General features: G+C 38.8%; 1 protein-coding gene across 1 annotated transcript in view; it reads right to left on the reverse strand.

Annotated features, from left to right (window-relative positions):
• LOC104608353 (phosphoglucomutase, chloroplastic) overlaps positions 1 to 26,858 on the reverse strand; it is a 56,736-nt gene that overhangs the window by 15,328 nt on the left and 14,550 nt on the right. The window contains exons 6-16 of the mRNA XM_010274313.3: positions 14,376 to 14,427; positions 14,216 to 14,284; positions 13,993 to 14,061; positions 6,953 to 7,075; positions 6,807 to 6,859; positions 4,426 to 4,504; positions 4,270 to 4,334; positions 4,123 to 4,190; positions 1,592 to 1,710; positions 1,418 to 1,492; positions 1,187 to 1,302 (exon numbers count right to left, since the gene is read on the reverse strand). Coding sequence (XP_010272615.1) covers positions 1,187 to 1,302; positions 1,418 to 1,492; positions 1,592 to 1,710; positions 4,123 to 4,190; positions 4,270 to 4,334; positions 4,426 to 4,504; positions 6,807 to 6,859; positions 6,953 to 7,075; positions 13,993 to 14,061; positions 14,216 to 14,284; positions 14,376 to 14,427 — 888 coding nt within the window. The remainder of the gene's footprint in view (positions 1 to 1,186; positions 1,303 to 1,417; positions 1,493 to 1,591; positions 1,711 to 4,122; positions 4,191 to 4,269; positions 4,335 to 4,425; positions 4,505 to 6,806; positions 6,860 to 6,952; positions 7,076 to 13,992; positions 14,062 to 14,215; positions 14,285 to 14,375; positions 14,428 to 26,858) is intronic.

The following is a 26,858-nucleotide window of genomic DNA, read 5'->3' on the forward strand; positions in this document are numbered from 1 at the left end:
ATCAGTCTATCTTTGATAATTGTCCAGTGTTCCCTTGAGACCACAAAGTGAAGCACTTAAATCTTTCCAACAACACCTTAGCCACTATTTTGTGTAAAGTTGTAGTAAGACTTATCGGTCGAAACTCATTTGTAAAGGCATCACCTGACATTTAGGAACCAATTAAACAAATGTGGCATTCATTCCTTTCCCACTTCCCCATCATATAAAATTCATTAAACACTTTCTTCAAATCTTCTCTAATGATGTATAAATCTACGCACAACAGAAAAGGAGGCTATCCAGGTGATGTATAAATCTGTTCTGCTACACTTCCTGCTAATACAGGTCCACAGTAGAAAAGGAGGCTACCCAGATGATAGCAGAAGCTAACACCCAATGAAACACCAACCAACACACAAGCAGATCAGACCACCACACTGCCAGGCCAAACAAGAAAAGCTTCAGACCTTTCGAACTCTATTAGCACCCACCTAGGTTTGTCCAGGTCTATTTCCCCTTAATCAGTCTTGAGGAACACTTTCACACAGAATCTCCACCTTGACACAATAGGAGAATCATCAAACAACACTTCCAGTCTGCCGTCAACACTTTCAGTGCACCCAATCTACTTGGAAGAGAGAGAAAAAAAGACTTCTTTACAGGCATGTACACACAGATTGACTTGATAAAATAATGGTTCCTTGTGACAACTGCATGATCAAACACACAAGGGATACCCCCACAACATATAGATATCAATAGATCTAGGTTTACACCTTCGGCTGAGTAGAAGATTCAAAAAATTTCCATAACAGGCCCTTCTATGTCGCCCACTTTATGTTCAGATCTGAAAGAATCCCTTTCGTATTACAACCAAGGAAGAAAACAGAACAAAAAAGAAGAGTAGATCCCTCAATCAGATCAGTATTGTACCTTCAAACAGTCCCCCAAACAGTAGAGTCCAAAAGTGAAGAAAAGAGATGAAAAAAGAAGTTGAATCCTTGATCCGATCAGATCTACTCTGATACCATGAAGTAGTTATGCAGTCCATGAAAGAAGAAAGAGATCAGAGAAAGAGAAAGAAAGAATGAGGCTCAAGTAAGTGTGGCAGCACTCCACTCACTATTTTATTAGAGAGAACATAAAATAAGTTAAAAGGACCATAATTCTACTATGTCACTAATAAAACAGATTACAACAGTACCATATTCCATCCTTTTCACGGATGTGATCGGATCCGGTGCCAAAACTTTCTTCCCCGCAAATTGACAACTTTCCAGCATCCATTAGATTCCCAAAGAATTTCCAACCAGTTGGAACCTGAACACAAAGATGTTCATTTAGGGATGCAGCTTGTCAAGTCCTAGCACAATGATTAGAAGTCATGGAATACAACAAGGAAATACATTCTGAATAAGTCCAACATTAACTGCACCTCAAAGAATGGAAGATTCAACTTTTCAGCAACACGATCAAGAGCACCACTGGTAGGCATAGAACGAGCTAAACCCTAAAAGAAACAAAGAAAACCATGAAGAATAAAGTCCTTTTATGGTTTAAGATTGAAAAAGAAAATGAACCTTAAAAAGAAATACACGTGACCTCCTACCTTTGGGCCATTCCGAAAATAAGGGATTGCTGCCTGTGCATTGGCTGCAATAATTGCAACAGAGTCCGAGGGAGTAACAAAAAAACTTCTACCAAGAATCATGTTCCTATCACCATCCCCTAAATAACAATAAGAATTTTCCATCATTAAAAATGGTAATGGTATATTCCAGTCTAAACTTCCACCTTCCAATTCTACATAGAAACTTTTGGGGGGAACAGAAGTTGTTTGATCGCAAAAATACAAAACAACAATGGATAGGAGACATGAATAGTAACTTTCCTATCTATTATCTAATAATTAGTTTGAAGGATCTAAAGAAAAAAATGAAGTCAGCCTAATTAGCTAAAGTAGAAGAACTTGAGGTTGCATGAGTTTTGAAATTAATTTGAAGCCATTTTCACCAGACACCATTACTTAAATGTAGTACAATGCATGGAAGTATTTGTTGCCTTAGTTCTATTCCATTTATTTTGCCCATGTTCCTATATTATTCAGAATTCAGAGAGCCTATCTCTCCAATGATATTAACATGATTCTTAAATCTAGGCCCTTCTATTCTCTAATTTATCCATTAAACACTGACAACCAATATCCTAATACAATCCCATTTGTGAACTGCAGGTTGTTAGCAATAATATAACTCAGTTCATAAATTGTAAGGGGCTCTCTACAGATTGAGGTCCCCATGCTTACTTCATGATGCACTTTCTTTAGATAGTTATAAATACAACAATTAACAAAAACCAAATTCAATTAAGGAAGATTGTCCACATGGTCCCACCAATTTCTGCCACATTAAGCTGTTCATTGGACAAGGGACCCTCTTAATTAGGATTTGGGAATATGTTCACTCCAGTCCACATCAGCCCCATACCCCACCTTGTTTTCGAGTTTCCCTTGAGTGGTATGAGATATCAGAAGTTTAAACAGCTTAATTTTTAAAAACACACTTGAAAAGGTCTTAGGATTGCTATGACATAAAGGATTCAAGGATTTAAGCCAGAAAACACACAACAAATAGAGTGTAATGAGAAGGGGCATGTCATTGAAGATTCTTGGATGGTCTACATTACTTCAATAAAAGTCCAAACTAGTAAAAGTCAAACACAACACTCTTAGTTGGTGATGGAGGTGGATTTAAGACAATGATGACAAGGAATCAAAAGAACAAACTCAAAATATGGCTTCAAGAAGGGACTATCAAGTTTGATATTCCAAATTATTGCATAAGTTATAGACCTAATTTCCCTCAATACAATAATTGGATTGAGCTGAACGTTGGATATGTTGAAGTTCAAGGAGTGTAAAAGGGATCTTAAATGCATTGGGCAGATAATATAAGTGGATGACCTTCAACAAGCTGCTTTTGGATTTCTGGAAACTAAGGATTGTCAACAGTGGTCAACATTACAGTGTTTTGACTTAAAGTTCCACTACAATTAGTTTTTTTTTTTTTTTCCTTTTCTGATCAGTAACAGAATTTCACTAGAATTATGATAAAACAATTACAAGAACAGGAGAGGAAAACTTTCTTAACTCTCCACAGTAGAATTTTGCTATTGCAATTGAGCCCAAAACAAATGAGTCCTTCTCACCCCTTGAATTACTAATACATCAGCAAACCCATTCACACTTCTTTTAACCCAACTGAATTTCACATCCATATTTTGAATCAACCACTTAAATATTTTCTTTCCATTGTTAAAAATCCAAAATAGGTGTAGGGGATTCTTTGAGGTCTGAGGTTTTGGCCATGATGGAGGGGATGCAAAGAGCTAAGGATATGCACATTAGTAAGTTGGTTATAGAAGGAAATTCAAAGCCAGTGATGGGTTGGCTACAAAAGAAGTCAGGTTGTGAAAATACAACAGTGAAAGAAAGAAGTTTAAATGGCTGATACGAGGCATGGATGTGAGAGTACATTGGGTTAAAAGAACTGCTAATGGGTTTTCTGATGCTTTGCCAAAACAAGGGGTGGGAAGAAATCAGTTGTTTTGGGCTCAATTGTAATGACTTTTTAATCTTTAGGGAGAGTTAAGAGATTTTACCTCTCCTCCTTTGTAATTTATATTCTATCATTAATGAAATTTGCAGTTATTGATAAAAAAAAAAAGTAACATACTTCCCCCTGCCTTACAATCTGAATTATATTATTTATTTTTAGAGCTCTTTGGCATGGTGTCATCACATCTAAAATGCTGTAGGGTTGGTAGATTTCTCCCCTTTTTTCTGATCATTCAATCTCTCCTCAACCAAATATCAAGCTCTCAATAATCCATTTAATTCAACACTAGTTCCAGCATTATTATCTCCCAACCAAATTCTATAACAAAAAAATTAGTTGTCATATAGTATAAAATCTATCAATGGTTTCAAAAAGTAACCACACAAAAAAAGTGAAAGGAAATATAGAACACATTCCAAACTAAACAATGTCCAAATCACAAAATGTTAGCATTAATGCAACAAATCAGCAAATAATAAAGATCATCAGAGACAAATTTCGCCTTTCAAATTGCCTTACATACCATCACTAGCTGCTCCAAAATCAGGCCCATTCTCAGAATACATGACATCAACCAAATCCTTGGCATACCTGTTTCAATATACTATACAGACAATGATGAAGCTGAAATAATGAAAAATCAACTCCATAAATTGGTCGTGTTTCTTACGTAAGATTAGGATCTGGATGACCATGCCCAAAATCTTCCAGTGGCACTCCATTAGCAATTGAATCCTATATTTTGCATGTAACATCAATGGTCAGTAACTTCATTACTGGCTTGAGTTTACTTATTGCAAAGATTCTTGAGGAGGTGCAGGCATACTGGATTGGCTCCCAACATATCCACAAAGATAGGCTTTGCATAGGCAGCAGTAACTGCATGCATGGCATCAAATATGAACCTGAAACATGACCCAAATAAATAGACAACTCAGAGCCATAATTCATCTTCCATTAGAAATAATCTCAAAAATCTTCCAAAGAAGATTCTTAGACATGGAAATGATATTAAACAATTTGCATAACAATAAACTTATATTTGTTTATGGCAGGCTAATGTGAAGCATTTCCGGAATTGCTTATCCCAACCAAGGATCAAGAACTGAGAAGTATTTCTCATTCATGCTGGAGCATCCATCAGTTGCATCACCAACTAGGTAATTTAGAATTAATTAACTATTATCTAGGGCATCCCTGGAAGCAAGGAACTGCAGCAACACCCAGTTGTAGTGAGAAGTGGACAACAGTACTTGCATTATCCTGGACAAGGCACAAGAGTCGTAAAGGAGATAGTCCTGAACTAGACTTGGTGGGTAATATGAAATTAGTGGGAGTAAATTTCATATGTTTATAGAATACTACTAAAGACAACTGAGTGGTGGCTCAGTTGGTACGTAAACTGGGTTGTCCTAGTAGATATGCGGATTCGAGTCCCGCTACCGGCCACCACCGACTTTGGAGGAGATTTATTAGAGTGTTGCTGAAGTGCTGTGCTATGCCAAAGAAAAAATGAATTACAGCCCCTATGGGGGACACATGCGTATAATTCAATACCCCCAAAAAAAGGACACCATTAAGTGGGATGGTCTAAAGTTGATAGATCTAAACTTCGTACCTAAGGGAGAATCATGCTGGTAAAAGGTTTAGCACTTCAGCCTTAGTGCCAACAATGACCTAGGTACGTGCAAGTTTCTCATCTCATTTGCAGACCAGGTGACTTAGGAGCCAAATCACTTCTGAACTGCATTTCATGAGAACTCATATTGCAGTCTATGGAAAAAATGCATGCATCTGCTTTTATATCTCAATAGTCCCACTGCACAAATAAAAAGTTAAACCACTAGTTTCCTATATATTATATGTAAGTATAACCAAATCCCTTAAATTGATTATAGGCAATATCAACAGATACATCATGACATGCTCTACTATGCCCCAAAATTCAATTTGGAGGTGCTGAACCTTAAGATGGAGGCCCTATTACAAAATGACACCTAAGAATTTGTTCAGCTAGTGTCTTTGAAGGAATTCCTCAGGCCTCTTAAGGAATGCGCCCCACCTGAACCCAGACAATGCACCTTTTGAAAGGCTTACACCTAGTGTGCCTTGCATCTCAGCCAAAGGCACACCTTTTATAAGTTACCTTTTATGTTACTTTTTATACATTATGTGTTTCAGACCACTATAATGGTATATTGACTTCTAAATTACCTTTTAATGGTGCTTATACACCACTAGTAATGGTTTATTAACTTTTTATTTTTAAAGAAACAAAAAACAAAGTCTTAAGAAAACTTAAAACCTTGGTGATAGGACCCAAATAGAAAAGCTTTCACTAAAAAACCAATAAAAATACAATTAATCTTTGACCTTTAACCCTAAAATAGAATGAACTGCAACTAAAATCATAAAACCAACCCCTTGTACATATATGGGCCAAAAATTCAGGTTGGCGGTGCTGCCCCTAAATCCTACTTGGGCTTATTTGGACCCATTGGCTCTGCACCTCCATAAAGGCCCCAGCCTCTTAGGAACAAGAGCACCAGATGTCTAACATGACACAGATTAAAGGAGATCCAAAGTTGGTGGTGGGTTGGCTGAAGGAACAAGAGCACAAGGATGAAATGAAGATATTTAAATGTCTCACTAGAAATATGAATTTGAGGAATGAGGATACAATGGGTGAAGAGATCAGGTAATGTTGTGTGTGATACTTTAGCTAAACAAGGGGTGAATAGGGATCAATTGTATTGGGCTCAGTTGTAATCTTTAGTTTTTATTTATTATGATGGGAGAGGTCACCTCTCTAAGGGATTCTTGCATTGCTTATACTTCTTGATTAATAAAATTTCTTTTACTTATCAAAAAAAATATAAAAATAAGTGAGAGTGGTCTAATAACCTATCCAACATTATCACCCGAGTCTTCCCTTATTCTCTTCTATTCTATTTTCCTCTTTGTTTTACATCTAAGCACGAATTGATATCACAACTGATTACTTGAATGTCAGAAGAAAATCTAAGAATGCAGGAAGTAAGACAGGCACTCAAAAAGAAACACCTATCCCTGTAAGACAATTCTAGAATGTCAAGATCATTAGAATAAATAAAAGGAAGGAAAGCAAAATCATAGCTGAGAAACTTTCTGAACTATATAAGAATGCCAAATGGATATCCCAAAAGATTCTAAGATGCACAGTGTTACCTGAAATCTGACCGACAGAGAAGATTTCTAATAAGCTGGAAATCAAACACATTCTGCATATGTATAATTCCATACAACTCTTAAGTGAAAAGAAACAGGAAATATTACTTTAGAGATGAAAGGGATGTCTAGTTCTCATGAAATACCTTCATTAGATCTAGATAATCAGAAACTGGGTCAATTACTTCTACACTGAAGTTGCCATAAGCTGTAACCCCTAGACAGGTTAGATCAACATCTGGAATTTCTGCCATTTTAATTTCAGAAATCTGCACATGAAATTGGACCGTTAAAATTTCAAAGCAGACATTATATCATAAAGGAAAAATCTAACGTAGTAGTGTTCATTAAAAGTGGAATGGAATGTCATTTACTTGAAACTTTAAATCCAGTATACCAATTTGACACAGATTGTAGATAATAAAGAATACAGGTACTTAGGGCTTTTTCATTTCTCTACACAAGAGGGGGTCATCATAGTCATTTTGTACTCTCTATGCTTGGATATAATTATGAAAGAGGCATCCGACCCTAGTGATTCACTCTTTCTCTATCTAATCTCATTGCTGCACTATTAAACATATGATTTTTAATCTTTTCCTTAGTATCAGAGCTTTTGCAAGATCAATAGGAGTCACCAACAGATGAAGGATGCCCTGCTGATATCATTGCAAGCATAGAGATATCAACAGGTTTTCAGATGGCTTGTAACTTGAATACTGGTTCCATATTTTTTGGGAGCCTACAGAACATTTTGTACAATATTATATGGATCTATATTATCATTTTTCCATTACTGACAACAACATTTTATTGCTACTTATCTGTGTTTTTTTTATTGGGTCACTGTTCATAGTAGCTGAAAATCATTTCCTTCTTCTTTCTTTTGCATATTAGATCCAAATAAACTAGATCTGATTGCTCTTTCATAATTTAGGTTTAGGGTTTAGGATTTTGTGTTTATAGGGTTTTTTATGATTTAGAGTTTATGGTTTGGGGTTTAGGTTTTAGGGTTTGAGATTTTAGGGATTTAGGGTTTAGGGTTTGCGTTTGAGAGTTTAGGGTTTAGGATTTTACTTTTTGGGAGCTCAAAAGTGGCTTTACCTTCTTTTTGGGATGGCCAAAATGTATAAAGGCTATGTTTGGTTTGATAGAAAAGAATAGAGAAACAGAAAGTTGAGTGAAAGTTCTTAACACATTTTGTGAAATTCCAACCTTCCCTCAACTTTCTGTTTTTGTCTTTGTAGAAACCACTGATGTGGTCCCCACCTCTTTCTATTGTACTCGTATACAACTACTAGTTATTTAAGTGTCAGTCCACAATTAGTTGTTAGTCTTTTATTAGGACTTTAGTCTTTTATTATGACTTTAATTGTTGTCTTTTATTAGGATTTTAATTTTGCCATGTAAGCAGTCTTATCCTTACTTCAGAATTAATATAAATAGAAAGAGGGGGGCGGCAGATTAAGCATCCTCTTCTTTTCTGAAATCCTTCATTCGAAATCTTCTTCTCTTCTTTTCTCTTCCTCCTCTCATTCTCTCCTCTCATCCTCTCCTCTCATCCTCTTAATTTCCTGTTGATTATACACTACAGCTTGGGCTGTCAGTAGTCTCATACGACTACATGGTATCAGAGCCAACCTAGGAAATCTTATGATAGTCTGACATGGCCGGCTGCATAAGAGGTTCCTAGGGTTGGAAAATTTCCAGCAAAAGGGATCATCGGCTGAGTCTTGGAGATTGTTGGTGAAGCATTAGAGAATGCTCAGCAATCAGGAAGAATCAGAAGGAAGAACCCTCAAGATTAGGGTTCAGACTTATCTTTGAAGGTTGCGGCCAGAGTTTTGCTGAAGTCAATATTTTCTATTAAAAGGATTACCTTTTCTGGTTATTTCGAAGGTTCGACTGAAAGTGTTTTCCTTCTGAACTGTTCTTGATACATTAAAAGAATAGTTTTTTTGGTTACTTTAAGAGGTGCAGCTGAACTATTTGTGTTCTTGGCTCTTGACCTTTGATTGGTTCTAGGTTCAAGATTCTAGTTTCTTGACTGTCGCCAATTCTAGGGCTGCAGTTAGCTTCAGCCTTGCATTCTCAGCCCTGCACTCCAAGTTGTACTTGGAAGGTTATCTTTTTGAAGTGGATTGCCGACCTAGAAGGATAAAGTAGGTTCAGCTGATAGCAAATTCTGGGTGTAATTGCCTAGTCTCAGTGATACAAAAGGCATTTGTTAATCTTTTCTTAACAAAGAATGGAGTTTAAGAGCCAAGGAGAACACTATTTAGGGGCTGGTGGTGCAGGTAGCATACCTGAGAACAGTTTTCAGATTACCACTGCAAAATTTGATGGGTCAAACTACCTAGAGTGGGCCCAATCAGCCATGATGGCTATTGGGGGTAGAGGAAAGCTAAGTTATTTACTAGGAGATGTCAAGGAACTAGCCAAGGAGGACCAAATATATACCAAATGGGTTCAGAAGAACTATTTGGTTATGACATGGCTGTGTAACTCCATGCAACCACATATCAGCCGAAATTATTTATGGGCAAAAACAGCTAAAGAAATTTGGGATATCATGAAAGAAACCTACTCCCAACCCCTCAATATTGCTAGGGCCTATGAACTAAAATGTAAGGTGAATAACCTTAAACAATGAGAGAAGCCAGTCTCGGTTTATTTTTCCACCTTGAAATCCTTGTGGCATGAGATTGATCACTTAGAAACAATTGAGTGGGAAAGCCAGAATGATGCAAAGACCTACAAAAAGCAGGTTGAAACTAATAGGGTATTTGAGTTTCCAGCAGGTCTGAATTCTGAGTAAGACATTCTGAGACAACAACTTCTAACAAGAGACAGTGTGACTCTATCACAAGCTTACTCTCTAGTGCACAGTGAAGAAAGTAGAAGGAAAGTTATGTTACAGCATTCGCCACTTGAATCAGCCTTGGCAGCAACTAAACCCAAGTTTGGGGGGGATAAGGAGAGAGGTATGAAGAATGAAGACAAGAAGGACCTAATGTGTGAACATTGCAAGAAACCTAAGCATACCAAAGAAACCTGTTGGAAGCTACATTCTCATTTAGTTCCTGCAAAACTCAGGAACAAAAAGGGGAATGCTAATACAATTGTTACTACTGATTGTGCAACCTCATCAGGCACAAGAGCAGCACCACTAGACACTCTAGCTGTTGTTCGAGCTGCCTTGACTCAGTTGGAAAAGGAGGTTGGCAATTCAGCATCATCATCTCAGCCAGTCACAACATCAGCTCCTCCCACCTCAACATTTGCTCATTTAGGTACATAGGCCTCAACTTATCATGCTTTAGCTCCAGGTAACACTGAACATTGTTGGGTAATAAACTCAGGTGCATCTGATCATATGACTGGTTTGCCTTCACTATTTACTACCTATCACTTGTCCTCTGGTAAAGACAAGGTGTCTATTGCTGATGGATCACTTGTTCCCATTTCTAGCAAGGGAGACATCATGTTGTCTAGTGCCATTTCCCTGTCTTCTGTTCTGCATGTTCCTAAACTTAGCACCAACTTACTTTCAATTAGCAGCATTACTAAAAACCAGAGTTGCTCAGTAACATTTTTTCCTGATCGATGTGTTTTTCAGGACTTTGAGACAAGGAAGGTGATTGGGACTAGCCATGAGACAAATGGAATCTATATGCTTGGAGGAAGTTCACAGGGGGACGGTAGTGAAGTTAGAGGGTCTTTTGTTTCTCAGTCTATTGGTCAAGTCATGCTTTGGCATAACCGATTGGGTCATTTATCCTTTAGGTCTTTGAAAAGCTTGTTTCCTAGTTTATCTAAATCTATCCAGATGTTCAGTTTAAAGTGTGAAAGTTGTGAGCTTGCAAAGCATTGTAGAACAACCTATTCATTAAGTAATAAGAGAAGTAGTGTTCCTTTTGACATTGTGCATACCGATGTTTGGAGACCATATCACATCACTGCTATGGGGGGATACAGATACTTCTTGCTGTTTGTTGATGACTACACCCGATTTTCTTGGGTCTACTTGATGCGTTCTCGAGATGAGGTCCCTACCCTAACCTAGACCTTTCATTAGATGATTTTAACCCAGTTTGGGGTAAAAATCAAAACTTTTAGATCCGATAATGCGAGAGATTATTTTAAAACAACACTAGCCTCTTACTTTCTTGACCATGGGATCATCCATCAGAGTACCTACCCTCGTACCCCTCAGCAGAATAGGGTGGCTGAGAGAAAGAATAGGCACATATTGAAGGTAGCTAGAAGTATCATATTCAACTCCAATGTGCCTATACATTTTTTGGGAGATGCCATTCTCACAACTGTGTATCTCATCAACCGAATTCCTTCACGGGTTCTTGACCTGAAACCCCTATTCACTCTTTTATATCCTGATAAAGAGTTGTTTTCTGTCCCCCTTAAATCCTTTGGTTGTACCTGCTTCGTGCAAACTCTTGGCCCTCGCTATTCCAAATTTGACCCTAAAGCCTCAAAATGTATTTTCCTTGGTTATGCACAAACTCAAAAGGGATAATGCTGCTACGAACCTGCTTCAGGAAAGAGATTTGTATCCATGGATGTTACTTTCTTTGAGGATGTACCTTATTACTCTAGGGTTTCTTCTCAAGGGGAGAGCAGTACAGTTGGAGTTAACACATCAGAAGTCCCTTTACCTGTTCCATTGAGTGAAGAGGGGTGTAATGGGGAGGATTGTCATAAATGTCGGGATTTGAGAGTTTATCACAGAAGATGGAGGCATGTTGATTTCGATCATCAGCAGTCCAGGCCAGCCCCAATTCCTTCTGAAGATCCAAATCCAAGTACTACATCTCTTCCAGCTCCCATTACAAATGAGCCTTCTGCTATTGAGCCTTCTCCATCTTCTGAGCCCTCACTTCCATTGAATGACCTTGACCTTCCCATTGCAGTTCATAAAGGCAAACGCCATTGCACCTCATCCACAACCCACTGTATCTCACAATTCTTGTCCTATAATCACTTGTCTCCCTCTTATAAGTCATTTCTTGCATCAATTGCTAATATTCCCATTCCCAGAACAGTACAGGAAGCCCTGACCATTCCTGAATGGAAAGATGTAATGAAGGTAGAAATGGATGCCCTTCTGAGAAACAATACTTGGGAGCTAGTTGATCAACCCAAAGGGAAGAAACCAGTTGGATGTAGATGGTTGTTTACTGTGAAACATAACGCTGATGGTTCCATTGAAAGGTATATGGCCCGATTAGTTGCAAAGGGATTTACTCAGACTTATGGTATAGATTACTTGGAGACTTTTACACCAGTAGAAAAAATGACCACCATCAGAGTGTTATTATCTCTTGCAGCCAGTTACTCTTGGCCCTTGTTCCAAATGGATGTTAAAAATGCCTTCCTCAATGGAAACTTGCAAGAAGAAGTGTACATGCAGCTACCTCCTAGCTTTTATAGTACAAAGACAGGTAAGAAGGTCTATCGGTTGAATAAAGCTTTGTATGGACTAAAACAGTCCCCCGGAGCTTGGTTTGATAGATTCAGACAAGCCCTTGAAAAGTTTGGTTATGTGCAGGCTCAATCAGATCACACTTTGTTTATTAAGAAAGTGGGTACTTCCTTGACTCTACTTGCTGTATATGTGGACGACATTGTAGTAACAGAGAGTGATAACAACGAAATTGGGTCTCTTAAGAAACTTCTCCATCAAGAATTTGAGGTAAAGGACCTGGATAAAGCATGGAATCTTTGTTTCTCAAAGGAAGTATGTCCTTGATTTGTTAGAAGAAACAGGAAGGTTGGGTGTTAAGCCAGCTGATACATCTATTGAACAGAATCACAAGATTAGTGCAGAAGGTGGAGAGCCTCTTGAAGATAAAGCTATGTTCCAAAGATTAGTTGGTAAACTACTATATCTTTGTCTTGCACGACTAGACATCAGCTATGCAGTCAGTGTTGTTAGTCAGTATATGCACTCTCCCAGAACTACCCACCTACTTGCTGTTGAGAGGATATTGGCATATTTAAAGAGGTGTCCAGGCAGAGGTGCACTATTTAAGGATAATAATCACATGGAGATAGAAGTTTACACAGATGCAGATTGGGCCGGTTGTATTGATGATAGAAGGTCTACCTTTGGATATTGTGCCTTTGTAGGAGGTAACCTTGTTTTTTGGAGGAGTAAGAAACAAAATGTTGTTTCTCGTTCCAGTGCTGAAGCTGAATATCGGTCCATGGCAAATGGTGTGGCTGAAATACTATGGTTGAAATCATTTTTGATGAATTGGGTATTACCTATGAGAAACCTCTAATGTTGTACTGTGATAATCAGGCTGCTATTAATATAGCTCATAACCCAGTACAACATGACAAAACTAAGCACATTGAAGTCGATTGACATTCTATTAGGGAAAGGGTTGCATCTCAAGAAGTCTGTCTTCCATATATCAGCTCCAACATGCAGCTTGCTGATCTTCTCACCAAGGCAATTTCAAAGAAGAAGTTAGAAGCAAATCTATGCAAGTTGGGAATGATAAACATCTATTCCCAACTTGAGGGGGAGTGTAGAAACCACTGATGTGGTCCCCACCTCTTTCTATTGTACTCGTATGCAACTACTAGTTATTTAAGTGTCTGTCCACAATTAGTTGTTAGTCTTTTATTAGGACTTTAGTCTTTTATGGACTTTAGTCTTTTAGTCTTTTATTATGACTTTAATTGTTGTCTTTTATTAGGATTTTAATTTTGCCATGTAAGCAGTCTTATCCTTACTTCAGAATTAATATAAATAGAAAGAGGGGGGCAGCAGATTAAGCATCCTCTTCTTTTCTGAAATTCTTCCTTCGAAATCTTCATCTCTTCTTTTCTCTTCCTCCTCTCATCCTCTTAATTTCCTGTTGATTATACACTACAGCTTGGGCTGTCAGTAGTCTCATACGACTACAATCTTAAACCAAGCACAGAATGTTTATTACATAGATTCTGTTTTATAAGTAATGAAATAAAAGTCATTATGAGGTAGGTCTTGATCATGGCCAAGCCTAGTACCTGATATAAGGGGGTTAGTGTAGCCTTTTGCTTGGACAGAAAATCCAAGACAAGGCCAGGAAATTTGCAGGCCTTCTAGATCAGGCCAGTGATCATCCTATTGATAAAGCACTAAAAAGAGTGTGGCAAAGGAACAGATACATACAGAAAGAGTGTTTCCATATATCTTGTCAGTAATGGACTCTGGTGCAGGCTGCCCACTGTTATAGTTGAACTGAACAAAAGACAAAATAAGGAAAACAACCAAGTCAGAAAAACACCAAATATGACTCTATGAGTTCAAATTGACTTTTGAGTTCAATGCACTGAAGAAAGTCACCATTGCAACTTTTTGCATGTTACAATATGAAGATTCACAAGAAGTTCACCTTGATACCCCAGTCATATTCTGGTCCCCCTGGATTATGGCTAGCACTCATTATAAAACCACCATTGGCCTGTCAGATGATATGGACAAAGAGGAAATGAATCGTTTTGATATAAGATTACAGAGTACAAAATGTATATACAAAGAAATGTATGTCTTGCCCTTCGTTTCCGAATGACAGCTGAAACAGCTGGTGTGGACACTATACCCTCCCTGTAACAAGGACAATTTTGTCTTTAGATTTCCATCACAAAACTCATTCCAGTCTAAAACACAATAAATCAAGGTGATTCTACAGTCAGAACAAGTAATAGAAAAAACAAAAATGATATTTTAAAAGAATATGAAGTTCTAAAAGGATTTTCCTTTCATATTCTTCCATCAGATTTGTAAAACACAAATAGTAATGAAATAGCATTACTAGAGCATAGAGCATATCAGGCTGGCAAGTATGAGAACACAGGATTGAGTCTGAGAGTAGCCACTTTGTGCGAAAAAGGGGGTGTTAATTGTTCAGTCCGCCCACTAGACTTTAGTACAATTTGTACAGTTGGAACCTGTTGGAATAGTTTACTTGACATTTATGTTTTTATTCTGCTTAGGGTCAGTTTGTTCTGTTTAAAATAGCTTTTTTATCACTGTTTATGTACTTTAGCTACAACAGGGGCACAAGGGTCTTTTCCCTTTTAATTATGGTCGCCCTATATATAATATTATAATCTGGCGCTGCCAGACTTAGTTCTGTTCACCAAACAACTCTTTTCTCTTCTCTTCTCCCTTCTCTCTTCTCTCTCTCTTCCTTCTTCTTGTTTCCTACTGTTCTTTCTCTGTTAAGATGGTATCAGAGCAGTTCTACTGGGTTTGAGAGCAGATCAAACAAGGTTTTTCCTCTTCATCTTGCTGTCTTATCCAGGCTGAGATCGGAAAAGCTGACCTATGGCTGGTACAAGTTTTTTACTTTTTTTCTCTCTTATCTTGATTGTGTGCCAAGAGAAAACTCTATGAAGCAAGTCTGCTGAATGCTGTCAGGAAAATTGTGAGGTTCAAACCTCTTTTCTGTGGATCCTGTGATCCTGTACCTGAGAAGGGGATATCTATAGGTCACGGATGACCTGTTATTTCCCAGTTTTGGTGTAATTACAATGTTCTGAGGATCTCTCCTGGTGGTTAATGTGCTTAGATAATCTGGAAGTTTGGTAGGCTGGAACTGTTAATTCTGTACAGGTCTGAAATCAATCTAAACGTACCTTTTTTTTTGGAGAATTGGTGCTGGTCTCTGTTAAGACTGTAGTGATACAGTGGACCAGACCTGATATATTTACTTGTGGTCCCATAAGTTCAGTTTTTTGTTGCTTATTTTTGCTTTATGCTTGCTTTCTTGTACTGTTATAGGTAGCAGGGAATTTTTGTCCTTTACCTAATGTTATGTTAAACACATATAAATAATACTGCTTGTGGCGGCAGTAATAGAACATTCTGCCCCCATTCCTCTCCAATTCTTCTTCTCTTTTCTTCTCTCTTCTTCTCTTTCGATTTCTGGGTTATTTTTTCAACCTAAAAGTTCTGCTAACAGCAGTAACTTCAAGTTGGTATCAGAGCAGGTTTAGTTCTGCTCGTGAATCTCATGTGAGCTCTTCCCAGCCAACTACATGAGATTTTAATAGGACTGGAGATTTAGTTCTCTTCGTGGTCTGATTCTTGGAGATTGGTAGAGTTCAAGGCTTGCCCAGGACACTACATGAAAAAAGAGCATCTTTTTTGAAGTGTGAGAGTTGTGAGTTTGCAAAACATTGTAGATCCTCCTATTTATTGAGAAATAAAAGAAGCAATACTCCTTTTGAAATTGTGCATACTGATGTGTGGGGGCCATATCACATTCCTACTATGGGGGGGGAGAAGTATTTCTTACTATTTGTTGATGATTACTTCTGTTTCTCATGGGTTTATCTTATGCGTTCTCGAGATGAGATTCCCACCTTAATCGTGCTTTTCATCAAATAGTCCTCACTCAATTTGATAATGCCAAAGAGTATTTCACTAAACACCTGAATTCATATTTTCTTGAGTATGGGGTTGTTCATTAGAGTACTTGTCCTCATACACCTTAGCAAAATGGGGTGGCTGAGAGAAAAAATAGGCATATCCTGGAAGTTGCAAGAAGCATTATGCTGAATTTTAATGTTCCCATTCATTTTTGGGGGGATGCTATTAATACAGCTGTGTATCTCATCAACCGAGTCCCTTCTCGTGTTCTGGATATGAAAGCTCATTTTTTCATTATTTCATCCTGAGAAAGATTTGTATACCATCCCTCTTAAAGTTTTTGGGTGCACTTGTTTTGTTCAAATTTTGGGACCTCATCATTCTAAGTTTGATCCTAAGGCTGCAAAATCTATATTCCTTGGTTATGAATAGAATCAAAAGGGATGTTGCTACTATGGTCCTCGTTCTGGCTCTCAGTTTGTGTCCATGGATGCTACCTTTTTTGAGGATGTCCCTTATTACCCAAGTGTTTCTTCTAAGGGGGAGAATAGTGAGAGGGATAGTCCTTGTCTTGAAGTTCCTATGCTATTCCTATTCTTTTAAGGAGACTTATGTAATGAGGGTACTTGTCAGAGGTGTAAGGAGTTGAGAGTTTACCACAGGAGGTGGAGGCAAGTTGATATTGGTGCTCATAATTAATCCAGGCTAGTTCCTCTCTCCTTTACAGTTCCAGATTCAGGTACTTCTCCCTCCTTGCTTGTTGATACATCACTCTTACCTTCCGATCCCTTACCCCCTCCAGATGATCTTGATCTTCCCATTGCAGTCCGCAAGGGGAAGCGTTGGTGCACTTCATCTACTACCCATTGCATATCTCAGTTTATCACCTGTGATCGTCTTTCACCATCCTATAGGTCCTACTTGGCATCTATCCCTGTTATATTTATTCCTAGGTCTATCCAAGAAGCTCTTGTGGTACCTAAGTGGAAGACTGCAACAGAGGAAGAGATGGGTGCTCTCATTAAAAATAAGACCTAGAGCTAATTGACAAGCCAGAAGGGAAGAAACCAGTTGGGTGCAGATGGGTGTTCACTGTGAAGCATAATGCAAATGGCTCAGTTGAAAGGTATAAAGCTCGGCTGGTTGCAAAGGGGTATACTCAGACTTATGACATTGACTACCTAGAAACCTTTGCACTTGTTGCCAAGATGAATACCATTAGAGTTCTGTTATCCCTTGCAGCAAATTTTTCATGGCCCCTATTCCAACTAGATGTTAAGAATGCTTTCCTTAATGGCAATTTGTAGGAGGAGGTGTATATGGAGTTACCTCCTGGGTTTTATGATGAAGCTATAGGGAAGAAAGTTTGCAAATTGCAAAAGGCCCTATATGGTTTAAAACAATCTCCAAGAGTTTGGTTTGACAGATTTAGATTGGCTCTTGAAAGTTTTGGTTATGTACAGACCCACTCCAATCACACTCTCTTCATTAAGAGAAATGGTGCTTCTCTCACCCTTCTTGCAGTGTATGTTGACGACACTGTTGTGACCGGTTCTGATGTTGATGAGATTGATTCTCTCAAACAATTGCTTAATAAGGAATTTGAAGTGAAAAACCTTGGTGACTCGTGATATTTCTTGGGAATTGAAGTGGCCCGCTCTAGACATGGTATCTTCATTTCACAAAGGAAATATGTCCTTGCTCTCCTTGAAGACACTGGGAAACTAGGAGTTAAACCAGTAGACACACCTATTGAATTGAATCATAAGATAAGTGCCAAAGGGGGTGAGCCTCTTGAAGACAAAGCCATGTACCAACTATTAGTTGGAAAGCTCCTTTATCTATGTCTTACTCGTCCTAACATCTCCTATGTTGTTAGTGTTATCAGCCAATACGTGCATTCCCCTAGAACCACTCATCTATTGGTTGTGGAAAGAATCCTAGCTTATTTGAAGAGATGTCTAGGTCATGGTATACTCTTTAAAAACAATGGTCATATGAAAATCGAGGTGTATACTGATGCTTATTGAGCCGGATGTGTTGATGATAGAAGATCAACTTCAGGGTATTGTGCTTTTGTTGGAGGTAACTTAGTGTCATGGCGTAGCAAGAAGCAAAATGTTGTTGCTCATTCAAGTGCTGATGCAGAATACAGGTCCATGGCTCATGGTGTGGCTGAAGTGTTATGGCTGAGATTCCTTCTTGAGGAACTAGGGATTGAGTACGAGAAACCATTGAGGTTGTATTGTGATAATCAAATTACTATAAATATTGCTCACAACCCCATCCAGCATGACAAAACTAAACATATTGAGGTTGACCATCACTTCATCCAAGAGAAAATTGCTTCTCAAGATGTTTGCTTGCCCTATGTTGCCTCTGATATGCAGCTAGATAATCTCTTCACCAAAGCAGTCACCAAAGTCAAATTGGAATCAGATTTGTGCAAGTTGGGCATGATCGACATCTATTCCCAACTTGAGGGGGAGTGTAGTGATACAGTGGACCAGACCTGATATATTTACTTGTGGTCCCATAAGTTCAGTTTTTTGTTGCTTATTTTTGCTTTATGCTTGCTTTCTTGTACTGTTATAGGTAGCATGGCATTTTTGTCCTTTTACCTAATGTTATGTTAAACACATATAAATAATACTACTTAGGGCGGTAGTAATAGAACATTCTGCCCCCATTCCTCTCCCATTCTTCTTCTCTTTTCTTCTCTCTTCTTTTCGCTTCTTCTCTTTCGATTTCTGGGTTAGTTTTTCAACCTAAGAGTCCTGCTAACAGTAGTAACTCCAAGTTAGATTGTGTCCAAACCAAAGTGTGTGCATGTGGATTACTTCTCTGGTGTGTTTGTGGGACTTTTTTTTGGTGTCAGGAGGGATCCTAAGTTATGTGTTGAAACTAAATAGTGAATTTAACCATGTCCTCTGAGAATTCTGCAACTTTTGGGGTTTCAGGAGGTCAAAACGGAACGAGTGGGGGGATGGATATGAGTTTCCTCATGGTTGTAATTCCCTTTGATGGACTAAACTACCTTGAATGGTTTAGGGGAATTAAACTCTACATTACTTCTAGGGGGAAAATAGGGTATATTAATGGTAAAGTGAAGGAACCAAAGACTAGAAGTGCTGAACATGACAGGTGGAACCAAGAAAATAGTATGGTGATGTCATTGCTCTTGGTTTCTGTGCTGCCACAAGTAAGGATGACATTTATGTGGGCCAAAACAGCTTATGAAATATGGGAACAAGCGGAATCTACCTATTCGGAGTAGAGGCACTATGCAAAGATATACCAACTACAAGCGGAATCCTCCACTTGCAAGCAGGAGGAGAGAAGTCTCTCAGTGTACTACTCAGATTTGACATCAATCTAGAAGGAACTTGATCATTATCAAAATGTGAATTGGAAGTGTGATGAAGATGCAAAGGCCTACAAGTCACTTGTCTCCCAACAACAAGTATTTGCTTTTCTTTTGGGGCTGAATCCTACATATGAGTCTATTAGGGTACAACTCTTGGGAAATAAGGACTTATCTTCAGTTCATAAAGTTTATGCCTTAGTTCAATTTGAATAGAGTAGAAGAAGTGTGATGAATTGTACAGAGGGGGAGCCAGTTGCACTAGCAATACAAGGAGGTACAAATTCAAATGTTGGAGGCTCTTATAAGAGGGGTGATTCACTGAAGAGAGTGAACGAAAAAGACAAGCTTTGGTGCACTCACTGTTAGAAGTCCAAGCACACTAGAGACCCATGTTAGGACCTCCATGGGAAACCTAAATGGGCCCAGGAATTGAGTAAGAAATCAGCCTCCGATCAAAATAAAAGCCAGTCCAATAGAACCAAAAGAAATATAACTCAACAAATGTGGCATCTCAAGAAACTAGTCCCATGGTACCTCAGGGGCGGCACTCTGGTTCTGACCCCAAGGAAGAGATTATCAACTCTTTTCGTGACCATTTGGAGTTATATGGTAGGACACTTCACCAAATGGATTCTACCCCTACTCTTACCTCCTTTGCATCTACATCAGGTAAAACTGCCACTGCTTTCCATGTGTCATCTCATACATCTGATTCCCTTGGATAATTGACTCTGGAGCCTCAAATCACATGACTGGTAAGTCAACTATATTTCAGGCATATAACCTCCTCTCTAGGAGAGATAAGGTGACACTGGCTGATGAGTCATTGTCCACCATAGCCGGTCAAGGAACCATCTCCCTTCCTTCGGTCTTATCCTCTCTAATGTGTTGTATGTTCCTAAATTACCTATCAAATTACTTTCCATTACCAGTATTACTCACTCCTTGAATAGTTCAAACACCTTCTTTCCTTCTTCGTGTGTGTTTCAAGATTTGGCCTCGGGGAAGACAATTGGTAGAGGGAGCATGGTAGTTGGTCTCTATGTGTTGGAGAATAAAGCCGGTTTTGTGGTTATAGAGTCCTTAAGTTCATCTAGTGAAAGTCACGCCTACTTATGGCATAGTCGTCTTGGTCATCTTTCTTTTGAGTCATTAAAACTTATGTTTCTAGAGTTATTTAAGTCTTTGTTAGTTAGTGAGTTATAGTGTCAAATATGTCAATTGAGCAAACATTGTAGAAGGTTCTTTTCCTTTAAGAAATAAAATATCTGAATTTCCATTTCATATTGTCCATTATGATGTTTGGGGCTCTATTACTCTACTTTCTGAGACTAGACATAAGTATTCCATTACATTGATTGAAGACTACTCTAGATATACTTGGGTTTATCCTATGCGATCTAGAGATGAAGTGCCAAAGATTGTGAAAGATTTTCAACGCATGATTTTTACTCAATTCCAGACTGAGATTCATATTTTTCAGTCAAACAACACAAAGTAGTGCTTCCATAATGATCTCACAAAGTTCTTTGCTTCGTGTGGATCTCTTCATTGGAGCTCTTGTGCTAGGACACCCCAGCAAAACGGTGTCACTAAAAGGAAAATTTGTCATCTTTTCGAAGTGGCTCATGGTTTATTACTCCATATGCATGTTTTGAAACACTTTTGGATGGATGTTGTTATGTGTGTTGCATATATCATCAACCATATACCATCTTGGTTACTAGAGTATAAAGCCCCATATCAACTATTGTTTCCTACGGCTCTTTTGTCCCCTATTCCAATGCGTGTCTTTGGGTGTCATTTCTTTGTTCATGACTTGTCCCCTACTCGCAGTAAGCTCGATCTTCATGCCATTCCTTGTGTTTTTCTTGGTTACCCTTTATCTCAAAAGGGCTACAGATGCTATGATCCTACTTCACGCAAGTACTATGTCTCCATGGATTTATCCTTCTTAAAGAGTCAACATTTTTTCTCGATTTCTCCTCAAGGGGAGAGTAGGGTTGAGGAGAAACACACCCAGGCTCAATTACCTCCTCTTCCTGATCATCCTCCATTTCGTGTCTTCCTTTGCTGCCACAAGAGCCAGCAGAGTTTAAGAGCCGTGGAACCTGAAACTATGCAACCAACATCATCAGATTCTCTAGAGGCAGATCTTCATCATCAGTCAAGTACACTTGTTTCCATTGATATGCTTGATCCTCTTGATAGTGATCCCCCTGTTATTGATGATCTTGATGTTCCTATTACTAAGAGAAAGGGTGTTAGATCTTGTACTACTAATCATCCTATCTCTCACTTTGTGTCCTATGATCATATCTCACCTTCATATTGTGTGTTCCCTTCCTCCGTTGGTAATGTTTTTGTTCCTAAGAATGTGGCAAAAGCTTTATGCAAACCTGAATGGGTAGATGCAATGAAGGAAGAAATTAATGCCTTGCACAAAAAATGGCACCTGGGAGTTGGTGGATCTTCCTAAAGGAAAGGAACCAATGGGATGCAAGTGGGTGTTCACAGTAAAGCATAGGGTTGATGGTACGGAAGAAAAGTACAAAGCCAAATTGGTGGCAGTAGCCAACATGAATTCTATCAGAATCCTCCTTTCACTTGCAACTAGTCTTGACTGGGAACTTCACTAGTTAGACATTAAAAATGCATTCTTGAATGGTGACCTAGAGGAGGAGGTGCACATGACTTAGCCTCCAGGTTTTTGTGCCAAAGGTAGTGAGAAGGTGAATGTTAAAAAAATCATTATATGGGTTGAAACAATCACCTCGGGCCTGGTTTAGTAAGTTTCACTTAGTTGTACACCATATGGGTTTCAAACAATGCCAGTCAGATCGTACTCTGTTTGTGAAGAAGGGTGGAGGAAAAATTGCAGCTTTAATTATGTATGTTGATGGCATAGTGGTCATAGGAGACTGGAAGACTAAAATACAGAAGCTTAAGAAATTCTTAGCCACTCAATTTGAGGTGAAAGATCTAGGCCCTTATGTTATTTCCTTGGGATTGAAGCCTCTCACTCTCAAAATGGCATCTTTATTTCCCAAAGGAAATATATACTAGATCTATTAGAGGATACATGCAAGTTAGGGATGAAGCCAATTGATTCACCCATTGAACCTAACCATCAACTGGGAGATAGTCAAGGGGAGGTTATGAAAGATGTGAAGAAATTCCAAAAACTTGTAGGGAGACTTATATTTGTCTATGACCAAGCCTGATATTGTCTATGTAGTGGGTGTCCTTGGTCAATTCATGCATAATCCTAAGATAACTCACTTTGAAGCTGTAGAAAGGATCCTTAGATACCTCAAGAAGTTCCTAGGAGCTGGTTTGCTATTCTAGAAACATGGGCATTTGAAGGTTGAAGTGTATACAAATGCTGATTGGGCAGGGGTAGCCGATGACAGAAAGTCTACCAATGGGTATTGTACCTTTGTGGGAGGAAACTTAGTCACCTGGAGAAGTAAGAAGCAAAGTGTGGTCGCAAGGGTCCAGTGCTGAAGCGGAATATAGAGCTATGTCTCATGGAGTTTCTGAAATCATGTGGATAAAAAACATGTTAGGTGAACTGGGTTTTGTAGTTAACAACCCCATGTCACTCTATTATGACAATAAAGCTACTATCAACATTGTTGCTAACCCAGTCCTCCATGATAGAACAAAACATATTGAAGTGGACAAACATTTTATTAGAGAAAAACATGTGAGTGGAGAAGTGTGCACTCCATATGTTAGCTCAGCAGAACAACTTGCAGACATATTCACCAATGGCCTTCATCATGTGCGGCATAATAATTTGTGTGACAAGTTGGGGATGATTGACATCTATGTCCCAACTTGAGGGGGAGTGTTGGAATAGTTTACTTTACATTTATGTTTTTATTCTGCTTAGTTAGGGTTAGTTTGTTCTATTTAAAATAGCTTCTTTATCACTATTTATGTACTTTAGCTACAGCAGGGGCATAAGGGTCTTTTCCCTTCAAATTATGGTCGCCCTATATATGATATTATAATTTGGCACTGCCAAACTTAGTTCTGTTCGCCAAACAACTCTCTTCTCTTCTCTCTTCTCTCTCTCTCTCTTCATCTTCTTATTTCCTACTGTTCTTTCTCTGTTAAGACATAACAAGTGGGGGAAAGAATCAAAATTCAAGGGGGTAGTGAATCATAGGTGGAGGGTTGGTAAATAAAACCCAAAAACCTAATAAAAATCCCTGGGGGGGTGGACTGTATTCTAAATTTCCAAAAAAATGCCAAAGGTTAGGATCATATCCGGCCTACCCCTCCCAACACCCGTGATAGCTGGGACCAACACTAAGTAATGACCTTTCAGAACATCTTTTTATTGATATCAATCAGAGAATCTCTATTGACAATCTAAGAAAGATAGCCACCCCTACTAACTAGGAGATCCTATGTATAGTACCACAGGGGTACTATTGTACTTTTACTCTTTTTTATTTTAGTTGTTGTTGCCCTAGTATATATATTAAAAAAGATGCGCCGCCAGTTGCATCTTTTGCTCTCAGTTCTCTCTTCTCTCTTCTTCTCTCTCTTTTCTCTCTTCTTCCATTCTTCTCTCCTGCATAACATGGTATCAGAGCAGGACTATCAGATCTGAAAGGAGAAGTCGAGTGAACAGTTTTTTTTTTCTTCGCACCAGATTTCCAGATCTGCCGCCCTCATCTACTGTTCGACTGATTGAAGATCTCACACACTGAAGTAACTTTTCTCTCTCTCTCCTACCTTTTTTTTCTGGTCGTGTGCCAGGGCATAACCTGTATTAGGTCTGCCGATTGGATGTGAGGTGATCAGCACCTCTTTCTTTCCTTTTTTGTAGGGTTGACTGATCCTTGTGAAACTGTAGGTCATGAGGACCTTTTGTGTGCTGCAACAGTAGCTTTTATGGTGAACTGAGGGTCAAAAAGTGACCAGTACCTCTTGTGTGCTGCAATAGCAGCTTTTATGGTGAACTGAAGGTCAGAAAGTGACCAGTACTTGCTGTAACAACAGTCCTGTTGAGCTTGTAAGTCAAGGGATGACCTGTTAGTGTTGTAACAACACCTGTGTTTTTACAAAAGGAAGTGTGTTTCTGAAGAAAAAAAAAATTTTGTTCCCCCCAAGTGTTGAATTTCTTTAAGGCTGTGTACCCCATTTAAGAGTTGTTTTTGAATCTGAAATCATGAGTGGTGAAGATTCTGCTACATCCGGTGTTTCCTCAATGCTGAATGGAATGAGTGGGGGTGTGGACCTATCCTTTCCCATGGCTGTTATTCCTCTTGATGGTTTAAATTATTTAGAATGGTCAAGAGGGATGAACCTGTACATCACTGCAAAGGGAAAGATAGGTTATATTAATGGGAAAATTAAAGAACCACATTCTGGGAGTGCTAAATATGACAGATGGAACCAGGAAAATAGCATGGTCAGGTCTTGGCTTTTAGTTTCTATGCAACCTCAAATAAGAAGGAATTTCATGTGGGCTGAAATGGCAAATGAGATCTGGGAACAAGCAAAATCAACATATTCCGAACTGCGACACTGCAAAAATCTACCAGCTACAAGCAAAATCGTCTACTTGTAAACAGGGGGAGAGGTGTCTATCTGTGTACTACTCATACTTGACCTCTGTCTGGAAGGAGTTAGATCATTATCAGAGTGTGGACTGGAAGTGTGATGAAGATGCAAACTGTACAAAAAGCTTGTCTCCCAACAGAGAGTGTTTGCTTTGTTACATGGTTTGAACCCTACATATGAATCTATCAGAGTCCAGATCCTAGGTAGCAAGGATCTTCCATTAGTTCAGGAAGTTTATGCTCTTGTACAATCAGAAAAAAGCAGAAGGAATTTGATGAACAGTTCTGGAGGAGATGCAGTTGTGCTGGCAGCGAAAGGGAGTGTTACTACCGGTGGGGAAAATACTTCTAAGAAGGGGGATCTTCAAAAAAAGATGGATGAAAAGGACAAATTGTGGTGTACTCGTTGCCAGAAACCCCGACACACCCAAGACACATGCTGGGATCTTCATGGGAAGCCAAAATGGGCTCAAGACCTAAATAAGAAGCAAGGTTCAGATATGAATAAAAAGTTCGTACAGCAAGGTACAAGAAAACACACTATGGAAAACATGGCTACTCAGGAGAATCAGCCCCCCATTCATACTGTGACTCAGACACATTCATCTGGATCTGACCCAAGGGAGGATATTATAAATTCCTTCCGTGACCATTTAGAGCTCTATGGTAGAGCAATTCGTCAGATGGAAGCTCCTCCCTCAACTTCATTTGCGTCTACATCAGGTAACTCTGCCACAGCTTTCCATGTTGATTCTCATAACCCCGACACTCGCTGGATCATTGATTCTGGAGCATCAAAACGCATGACTGGTACGTCCTCTTACTTTCAAACCTATCACCTTCTTTCTGGAAGAGACAAGGTGAGACTAGCTGATGGATCATACACTACCATAGCTGGTCAAGGAACCATTTCTCTCCCTCTCGGCCTTACCCTCTCTGATGTTTTACATGTTCCAAAATTTCCTATTAATTTGTTCTCTGTTAGTAGTATTACTAATTCCTTAAACTGCTCAGTGACCTTTTTCCCTTCTTACTGTGTGATCCAGGATCTGGCCTTGGGGAGGACGATTGGTAGAGGATGTATGGTTGATGGACTTTACATGCTGGAGAATAAGGCTAGTCTTCAAGTCATAGAGTCTAAGAGTCAGTCCTGTAAGAGTCAAGTTTATTTATGGCATTGTCGTCCTGGTCATTTATCTTTTAAGTCTTTGAAAGTGGTGTTTCTAGAATTGTTTAAGCCAGTGTCCATTTCATATTTCTCTTGTCAAACTTGTCAATTGAGTAAGCAGTGTAGAACTCATTTTCTTTCAAAAAATAATAAATCTGAATTTCCTTTTCACATTGTTCATTCTGATGTGTGGGAACCTGTTACTTTACCATTTGAGAGTGGCTACAAGTATTTTATTACCATTATCGATGATTATTCTAGATATACATGGGTATATCCCATGTGGTCCAGGGATGAAGTACCAAAAATTATCCAGGATTTTCAGCAAATGGTCTTCACCCAATTTTTGTAAAGAGACTGGGCCGAATGGGTCTTAGTATCTTCTCTTGTAATATCTTTTCTTTTATTGTTGGCTAATGGGCCTGTTATTTCTTTTTGTTTAATCTCTTTATGCTACTGCCTACTTGGCCGCCCACTTAAGGGCATACTTGTCATTACTCTAACTTTAATTCTTAATAAAAAAGGATTAGAGGAGAAAGGGAAG

Source organism: Nelumbo nucifera, chromosome 6 (assembly GCF_055504915.1).
Source record: "Nelumbo nucifera cultivar China Antique chromosome 6, China Antique-T2T, whole genome shotgun sequence".
NCBI classification, from domain to species: domain Eukaryota; kingdom Viridiplantae; phylum Streptophyta; class Magnoliopsida; order Proteales; family Nelumbonaceae; genus Nelumbo; species Nelumbo nucifera.